Raw genomic sequence first — 9,551 nt, 5'->3', positions numbered from 1 at the left:
CTGGAGACTTCTCTCCACTAGTAAGACCCAGGACTTCCTTCCTCCCTCCCGAAGAAGGGCAGTGCTGTGCCGCGGCAGTGGAGCCCACCCCATGAGCCCCTCCACTGGTGGTCACAGAGGGACCCTTGGCTGCTCCCAGGGATTTCCATAGTGGCCTCTCAGTCTGGTGAAAGGAACAGGTGCTTATTCTGTCGGGTGGTAGGACAGAGAGCTCTTCAGTCACCACTGTCCCTTTTTCTTTCCCTGACCCCCTCCTCATTAAAGTACAAACTGGGGCGTTGGAGGTATCCATTCAGAATAAAGGCCGCTAGGTTTCACTTAAATACATTGGGAACCCATCTGTTTAGGTACATATATACCTATACACAGTCTGTGTGCCACATATTTCTTCGTGTATCCATATCGATCCTGTATTTTCCCCTGTTTGTGTTGTGCCTGTATATTTAAGGACAGAGAAGTTATACCTGCTGTATATGCATCTTACTATATTTCTATCTCTAAATAGTGCTTCGTATTTAAAAGGCACTCCCCCCTTCTACCTCCTTTTCCTTCTTTCCCCCAGACACAGGTTTTGATTCATCCTTTTGATCAGCAGCACTCGCAGGTTTTGGTCCGAGTGGTTCCTGCATCCCCATGCGTTGCTCTCACCGCCTGCTTGTCACAAGTTCCCTGCTCATTTGTTTACTGTGTTTTGCAAAAGCTCACATCCACCCGACCTTGTTCTTTAACGCAGTGAGCAGACCAGGAGCAGTCCCCAGGAGCAGAGCAGCCATCTCCCTCCTTCAAACACACACACACCCACGCACAAAAACAGCTCGGGCTGGAAAGTGGCAAGGAAAAAAACACAGCTTCTCCTCCAGCCGCTTCTTCTGCAGCACCTCGTTTGACAAATACCCTGACGCTTGCCCTTGAACTGGGTTTCACATTCCTATTTAGCACTTGGACAATGATTTTAGATGATGTCACTTAAAGCCAAACAAGAAAATTGATCTCGGATTTGCTTGGCCCCTAAAGCCTGGTTAAGCAGATTGCAAATAATAATAATAAAAAAGAGAGAGAGAGGAGGCAGAGGGGAGAGAGACAAGAAAGAGGAAGAGACACCTCCTTCCCTGGGCGGGGGAGGCGCGGGCGCCAATGAAAAGTAGCCGCTTGCTGGGGGGGAAAAAAACTTTTCCTGTTGACTGTTGGAAGCGAATTGAGCAATTATCTAGTTTACCTTCTCCTCTTGGAAGTTAACGATTGGCGAGATCTTGGCTGCGTTATTGACACAACACTTTCTATTGACAGAAATAAGTAGCGATTGTCCCGAGTCATCGGTGCGCCAAAGTAAACTGTGATGGGCTGGCATGAGTCCACTGGACTGAGAAGGCTGGTTCCGCCGGAGGAGGCTGTGGTGATGGTGGCTACAGCAATGCTGGTCTCCCTCTTTGCAGATCACTAACAAGAAAAAGGGCAGAGAGAAAGAGGTGAGGGAAAAAGAAGAAAAGAAAAGAAAAGAAAAGAAAAGAAAAGAAAAGAAAAGAAAAGAAAAGAAAAGAAAAGAAAAGAAAAGAAAAGAAAAGAAAAGAAAAGAAAAGAAAAGAAAAGAAAAGAAAAGAAAAGAAAAGAAAAGAAAAGAAAAGAAAAGAAAAGAAAAGAAAAGAAAAGAAAAGAAAAGAAAAGAAAAGAAAAAGAAAAGAAAAGAAAAGAAAAGAAAAGAAAAGAAAAGAACAAAGAAAATAAAAGAGAAAAGAGAAAATAGAAAAGATATAAGAAAAAGGGAAAAAAAAAACAAAGGAAAAAAGGGTGGGGGGGAAGAAAAAAAGAAAAAGGAAAGGAAAGAAAGGGGAAAAAAAAAAAAAAAAAAAAAAAAGAGGCGTCTACCAAAGCGGCTCAAACTGGGTGAACGAATGCAATCCAGCCATGGACAATAGTGGTCACCACACGGCGACCAAAATCCTAGCGACTTCTCCGGCCAGAGAAAGCCTGTCTTCCAGGAGCAACATGATCAGCACGCCCAAGCCCCTCGCCTTCTCCATTGAGCGCATCATGGCGCGGACGCCAGAGCCCCGCTCCATCCCCGTCCCGCAGCTCCTCCACAGCTCTGTGGCCAAAGGCGACCCCAAGCACCCGCTACACCTCAACTCCTCCATCCCCTGCATGATTCCCTTTGTCCCGGTGGCTTACGACCCTCTGCCCAAAACAGCGGTGGCCGGAGCGGAACCCAGGAAAGCTCATTCAGACTCTTCTTCCTCGCCCTCCTTTAGCTGCGGCGATCTCTTGAACTGTGCCCTGAGCTTGAAAGGAGATTTCCCCCGCGATGCCCTGCCCTTGCAGCAGTACAAACTGGTAAGACCCCGAGTGGTCAATCACTCCTCCTTCCACGCCATGGGAGCCCTGTGCTATTTCAACCGAGGCGACAGCCCCTGTCACCCGTCCTCCAGTGTCAACATCCATCCGGTGGCTTCTTATTTCCTCAGCTCTCCCTTACACCCTCAGCCCAAGGCTTACCTGGCGGAGCGGAACAAGCTGGTGCTACCGGCTGTGGAAAAGTACCCGGCGGGGGTGGCCTTCAAGGACTTGTCACAGGCTCAGCTGCAGCATTACATGAAAGAAAGTGCTCAGATCCTCTCGGAAAAAATCGCCTACAAGAACTCGGAGTTCAGCCGCAGCTCCCCGAGCAGCAAGCCCAAAGTTTTCACGTGTGAAGTTTGTGGAAAGGCAAGTAGAGCCACAGCCCGCCTCCCTCTCCTTGCTCCCCCAGACTCCCCCGTCCATCTGTCCGCCGGGTGATGGGTCGCTTGCTTGCTTTTTTAAACGACGGCTTCACCTCGGCGCTATCATTTTCTAATCGCAATTCCTCTTCTTCTTTTTTTAATTGTTTTTTAATTTTGTGTGTGTGTGTATGTATATGTCTAATTTCACTCTCAAGGTATTTAATGCACATTATAACTTAACTCGTCATATGCCGGTGCACACCGGAGCCAGACCCTTTGTTTGCAAAGTTTGTGGCAAGGGCTTCAGACAGGCAAGCACGCTCTGCCGGCACAAGATCATCCACACCCAGGTGAGCCTTCGTCTCTCCTTGTCCTTCGCTCACAGTTTTTGGGGAGCCCGGCGTTGTCCGTCGGCTCCGAGGCAGCGTCGCGGGGCGGGGAGCGGCTGAGCCGGAGCCGCAGGGGATTTGGTTTGCCCCAAGCGCGGTGGGGTACTGGAGGGTGTCTCGCACCGCCAGCGGGGCGAGGCGACGGTGAGCCGTTAGCTAACACCCAGACCCTGCGCACCAGCACAGAAACTCCGCAAACCAACCAACGCGCCGCGACTCGGCGCTTGTTTCCCTCCAGGAAAAGCCACACAAGTGTAACCAGTGCGGCAAAGCCTTTAACCGGAGCTCGACCCTGAACACGCACACGCGAATACATGCCGGCTACAAACCTTTTGTGTGTGAATTTTGTGGCAAAGGATTTCACCAGAAAGGTACCGGTCTCCAGCGTCCTCTCTCTTGCCCAGGGTCCCCGTAGGCGAGGTCAAGCGTTGGGACAACTTGCGAAGGAGAGCGGGAGAGCTGACTTTTGTTTTAATTTCTGTTAACAGGGAATTAGGGGCAATTTTAACTGTTGCTAGTCCCGACACATTTCCTACAGCACGGCTCAGGGAAGCGGGTCAGGGCTTCGTTTTCGGGGGAGCACAGTGGAGCCTTTCCACGGGCAGCGACCCTTTTCCGCGCATCGCAGCGTGCAGCTTCCTGCGCAGCTCGGGCTCGGCAAACGAACTTGCTGCCCTTTTACTCCTTCGAGTGCATGAGCTAAGTTAGCTTTTTATCTCCATATTTCTGGGAAGGCAAAAGACAGGCGATTTTTTTTTCCTGCGGTTGATGTGATTTTCTTTTATTCGATAATTCCCTTCTCGTCTGTCAAAGGAACAGCCTAGGGGAGGATGGGGAGAGAGCAGGTGTTTGCTAAGAGATTGGTGAGTCATTTTGGGCTAAAGTCGAGCTCTGGGGATGGAATAGGGTTTGGGCCTTGCCCCCTCCCCCCCCCCCCCGCCCTTTTTGCAGCATCTGGTTCTCAGCCCCATGTTCCTTTGCCCTTCTTGTCTCTTTTCCAGGCAATTACAAAAACCACAAACTGACTCACAGCGGGGAGAAACAGTTCAAGTGCAATATCTGCAACAAGGCTTTCCACCAGGTGTACAACCTGACCTTCCATATGCACACCCACAACGACAAGAAGCCCTTCACCTGCCCCACCTGTGGCAAGGGCTTCTGCAGGAACTTTGACCTCAAGAAACACGTCCGCAAGCTGCACGACAGCGCCCTGGGACTGCCCCGGCCCCCGGCAGAGCTGGAGAGTCCCGACCAGCTGCCCTTGCCTGGGCCGCCGCCGCCGCAGGGCCCGCCGCCGCCGCTCCAGCCGTGAGACCCGGGGCCAGCTCCCGCGGTCCGCCTCTTTGCATGCACCTGTTAAACGGTTTTGTGTATTATGCTCTATATCGCCATTAACGTTTATGGGACTGACTGTTTTATAATTTTAAAACATTTGTTTTCTAAAGACTTTTCTTTTGTTGTTGTTGTTGTTGTTTCTGTCGTTGCATCTCAAGTGGAGAGATGGCTCAAAAGAAAAAAAAAAGGAAAAAAAAAAGTGTCAAGCCAATTTCTGCTGTATTTATTTGGGATCTGTATTACCCGAGCCGGGAATGCTGCACCACTTTAATTATTTCGATGTATATATGTTTCCATTGTGTTGATTCTACCTTCCCTGCCTCCACTGCCTGCTGGTCATCCCCCTCCCGCCCTTTTTGGTTTCCTCCTCTTCCCTTGAATATCGTATCTATATGGACAGAGCTCATTCACTATGTATGGGTTTGAAACTTCGGTTTGATTCTTGCACGTGAAAAAAAAAAAAAAAGACAGAAAGAAAAGAAAAGAAAGAAAGAATTCGTTGACCTGGTGGCAATAAATATTTGAACACGCGTGGCAGCGGCGGCCGGAGCTGGAGGTGCCGGCCCGGGGACGGCTTCTCGGCCGGCAGGGGAGCGCGTCGCTGGTACCGACAGCAAACCTCTCTTCCTTCCTTGCCAAAACACTGAAACAACCGCTAAAGACTTTAATTAAGAGGGGTAATTAGTTCGGATTGATCAAAGACGGGTTGTTATGTTATTAGCCGCTCGGCAGACTTTGCCAAGCCGAGCTTTGAAAGCGGAGCCCGCTCGTCGGTGGGCGCATTGAGCAGCTGCGGGAGGGGCGAGCCAGGTTTCTAACGCTCCCGGGAGTGACTGAAACAGGCATAGGAAACGGGTGCTTGGCCCTCGGGAGGTGCAGGCGTCCCCCCTCACTTTCCGCTGCCCACGCAGGGCCGTGCCCGCCGTCTCGGGTTTGGGGGTCCGAACCAGACAGAGGGATCACGGGGGTCCAGACTGTGCTTCTCTCCGGGGCTGGGCCTGCGGGCTGCGCCGGAGGGGTGCGGGAAGAAACGCGGGGCGTTCCGTTCTCGGGCGACCTGAAGACCCTGTCTGCGGGACCACTTCGGAGCGGAGCCCTCGCAAACCGATTTGGTCCCGTGGAGCATCCGTGCTCCCGCCCGGGTTTTGCAGCACCTGGAGCCTCCCCAGGATTTTATCTGTATGGGAAGGATCGAGACGCGATGGTTATATCGTGCCTAAAGCGTTACGTCCAGGAGAGGGATATCCTTTTGCAGGAGCCGCTCCCGCCCCCTTCCCTGGCTGCCCCTCTCAGGGGTGTTGCAAGAGGCAGGTCTGGCCCTAACGCTTAGGCTGAGGGCACTCGTGCGGCTTTGGAAGTGGCTGGGCGGGGAAGCCAGTCTTTCCCCTTTCACCCGCCTCGGGTTACTGAAGCAATTCCGCGGACGGACTGCTCTGCTCTCATAACTGAAAAGCAACAGGTCGGGTCGGCAGCTCCCACGGCACCCGGACAGGACTCAGCTTTACAGAAAGAGCAGACTGGAGACTGGGTGGAGATTTGGGTGGAAGGTCTTCAGCGTAGATCCCTGACACACGTTGCATAGGAAGAGGCATGGGAGCTCCTCACGTAGTGGAGCTCCGTTTTGGAGTCCCTGGGCGAACGAGGACTCGCTCCCCACATTCCCATGCTGGTTTGGGGTGGCAGGGGCAGGAGTGTGTGGCCGAGGTAGTGGAATGCGTGAGGTGAGTGGCTGAAGAGACCTCTGGTAAACCGGGAGGCAGGCTAGAAAGAGGCAGAGAAGGAGAAGGTCCTGCAGTGCAGTGGGGACAGACTGGGGTTCCCCTAAGGATCCATGCCTGTGGTCACATGCCCTCTATCACTGCCCAGTTCCAGAGGCCAGGAGAAGGTTATTCAGGCTTCAACAGTGATAAATTCCTCCCCAAACAGGTGATAGCAGTGCATAGTTAGTTTCTCTTCTTTACTAGCTTGCAAAAGATAAACTCTTCTGCAGTGTGTAAGGAAAGGTAAGGTGTTCCAGGGTTCCACTGGAATTATGTGGGTGTGCTATTTCTGTGAGCCTCTGCTTGAGGGAAACAAATCAAAGCAGTTCAACTTACTTTTCTTACTGTTCAGCAAGTGCACTAGTACAAGATAGTACAACTTCCTTGGCAAGGTGCTAAGTATCTTAATTTTAGAACTCTTTTGAAACTGTTCAAAACTATTCAAGCACTGAAGGTATACTTAAACAGTCACAAAAGTATGTCATGTCATGCTGAAAGGGTAAGAATGTAAAATGCATGATGAAAGGAGAATCTAATCTTGCAATGACCATATGACATCAGTTCCAATTCAAACATCTACAGGAGGCTTGAAGACACTACAGAAGATTGTGTCCTGTGGTTACCCAGTGCGGTGGGTTGAAATTACCCCCCAACATAAAATTGCCTGGTCAGCTCAGTTGGAAAGCAAACGAGGATGTATTTACAAGCAAAACTACAATCTAAATATGAAATGCAATGAATATGTACAAAATATACAATACTTATAATTTATAAACAACACAGGAACCCCCCTGGACAAATCAGGGGGCTATCGATAGCTTCCCCTTCCCTGCTCCCTTCCCCCTCTGTACACGGGACAAGAGAAGGAGAAAAGCCACAACAAAGCAATGCAGCCAAGGATAGCAAAGCCAGCAGAAGCCAGAGCTAGTATCTGTTAGAGTGGAGGAAGCAAAAAGAGAGAAAGTTAGTTTACCAAACTATGTTAGTTATCTGACCAATGGGATCATTTAGAACTTCTCATTATTTTCCTTTTTACATCCACTAGTAATTTATTTACATAAATACTACTTTCTGTTCAAGATCTGTGGAAAAATTTCAGCCTAAAACTATCCCACCCAGATGCCTGGTAATTCTTTGCTCTACCTTGTTTCTCCAGACTGTTTGCTAAATGCTGGGACAGCTGAGGGCTCAGGCTTCCCCAGGAAGCAGCAGTTAATTCATTTCTTTTGTATAGTTAGAGAGGGAGAGAGAGAATATCTGAGGTTGCTTGATTGTAGACCATTTGCAGTTTTATAAATGGTAATCAGTATTTTGCCTTTCCTTCTGTAAAAAGAAAATATCACAACCCACTGCATAACCCAGGTTCTTCCATGACTACCTGATGAGAAATTCTATTTTACAAAGGAACTTGCATGCAGGAGTGACTGTGTTTTGAAATGGAGTGGTAATGAGGCACTTTAGTTTTATTCCAAGGTGAAGTAGAGCGAGTCAGTGATGGGCATGAATAAGTGTTCCTCCTTCCTAGATTTCTTGAGGTAAACATTACAGACATAGAACTTCACAAGGAGATAAGGACAGCTCATTTGTTATTTCTCTATATAAAAAACCATGTTTGTGTCAAAGGCTGGGATTAATACATGCCTTGGAAAGTCTCAGCAGCATTACCTTTCATTTCCTGTCTTTCAAGATTAATCTCAGGTTAAGTGAGTTTCTAGTTGATAGACAGAGGCAATTCAAAGCTGATGAAATCATCATGAGAGACAAAAGCTATAATTTCATATATATCCAAAGCTTAGAGTTATTAACAGCTCTCCTTACTATAGACAAGATTAATACTTTTTATCTTTTTTTAAAAAAAAAAATTTTTATTTGATTTTTCCATAATTTTAATGGAGTCATCTGTACCTAAAGGAAAGGTTATACATTTTGGTTCTTGCATGCCAGTCAGCATCTTTGCCATCATATCCGTTTCCTGGTCAGCCTCTGTCTACCAGTCCCTCCCTTCCATGCTGGAAGTAAAAGGCATTTATGTCTCTGGGTCTGCTAAAACAGAGCTGTAGAGTTGAGTGTTAGCATCCTGAGAACAGTGTAGCCCACCCCTCATCAATCCCAAAAGCTAAATTTTAGTGCCTATGGAAGTCTGGAAGAAAGAGCTCTTGTGAAGGAGAAGCTGTTGCCCTCTACCCCTGTCTCTGCCCGGGATTGCTGAGATGAGACTGAACTTCTGTGCTCATCAGATGCTACAGCTACTTTAAAATGTCAGTGCTGAAAGTCCCCCGTATCTGAAAGAGCTACCAGAATTACCATAGCTGTCATGTGTGGCTGCAGAAATAAAATAGAGCAATAGCTGGATCATCATGATTAGATGGAGCTGGATGATAGGTTGGATGTGATGATCTTGAAGGTCTCTTCCAACCTGATCTATTCTATTCTATTCTATTCTATTCTATTCTATTCCATTCCATTCCATTCCATTCCATTCCATTCCATTCCATTCCATTCCATTCCATTCCATTCCATTCCATTCTATTCTATCTGACAGCATCAGATACAAAGTTCTTTCTGAAGCTGAAATGGCATTAGCTTGGTTTCACTACAGCTTTATTGGCGATCAAACACTCCTTAATACCAACAAAAAACCCCACAATACAAGAAAACAACAACAACAAAACAACCCGAAACCCCCCACAACTCCCCTCCCCCTGCCCCCAATTAGCAACAAACAAGAAAACCTCAAGAAAAACTGCAAAAGCCAGCAACAACAGGAACAAAAAAGAGACAGATACTAGTAATGGCCTTTCAGGTTGTAGTGGTGGTTTTTATTATCATTAAATTTTATTTTCTTGGTGGTTTGGGGTTTTTTGGTTGGTTGTTTCCCTTCCCCCCTCTTTTCTTTTGTGTTGTCTTTGTCTGTTAAGAAAAACCCGTGCGTGTCAAAATGTAAACTAAGCACAAGACTTTACAAAAGCCAAAATCATGCTCTTGTTCACCAGTAATTAAATAGAAACCCATCACATCTCAAGGTCCAAAATGGATCTTGGACAAAGCTTAGTCAAGGGAGCATTTTGTTTTTAAAATGTCCTTTTATTTCTTTGCTACCACAGTGGTGAGTACAGAGGGACTAAACAAAGTGTCAAAATTCATCTGGACGCAGCTCAAGTGAAGGCATGTGGGTCACAGCTTAGTATCAGAACAATTTAATTGGTCAGTGCTTGAAAGCTGGGAATTAGAAAGCTTCTACTCTCCATCTCCTGTGCTGTACTTAGAATGGGTCACTCGCCATTTTGTTCTTTGGAGCTTGGTGAAGAAAACAGGGACCTGATTTGCACCTGGCATTTCAATACGCTAGTATGAAATTACTGTAAGTCTGT

General features: G+C 47.8%; 1 protein-coding gene across 1 annotated transcript; it reads left to right on the top strand.

The window, feature by feature from the left end:
• Positions 1 to 1,860: 1,860 nt before the first annotated feature.
• On the top strand, positions 1,861 to 4,397 carry FEZF1 (FEZ family zinc finger 1). The gene is made up of 4 exons (XM_009903714.2): positions 1,861 to 2,700; positions 2,912 to 3,046; positions 3,324 to 3,456; positions 4,087 to 4,397. The coding sequence occupies exons 1-4, from the start codon at positions 1,903 to 1,905 to the stop codon at positions 4,395 to 4,397; spliced, it is 1,377 nt and encodes a 458-aa protein (XP_009902016.2). The 5' UTR covers positions 1,861 to 1,902.
• Positions 4,398 to 9,551: the final 5,154 nt, after the last annotated feature.

The sequence above is a fragment of the Dryobates pubescens genome, chromosome 27 (assembly GCF_014839835.1).
Source record: "Dryobates pubescens isolate bDryPub1 chromosome 27, bDryPub1.pri, whole genome shotgun sequence".
NCBI classification, from domain to species: Eukaryota; Metazoa; Chordata; class Aves; order Piciformes; family Picidae; genus Dryobates; species Dryobates pubescens.
This window is presented reverse-complemented; position numbering and strand designations above follow the sequence as displayed.

Excerpts from the sequence above, each read along its gene's own strand:
- FEZF1 (XM_009903714.2), top strand. The coding sequence starts at position 1,903 with ATGGACAATAGTGGTCACCACACGGCGACCAAAATCCTAGCGACTTCT. Across the intron at positions 2,701-2,911 it reads CGTGTGAAGTTTGTGGAAAG|GTATTTAATGCACATTATAA; the intron begins GCAAGTAGAGCC and ends TTCACTCTCAAG. Across the intron at positions 3,047-3,323 it reads ACAAGATCATCCACACCCAG|GAAAAGCCACACAAGTGTAA; the intron begins GTGAGCCTTCGT and ends GTTTCCCTCCAG.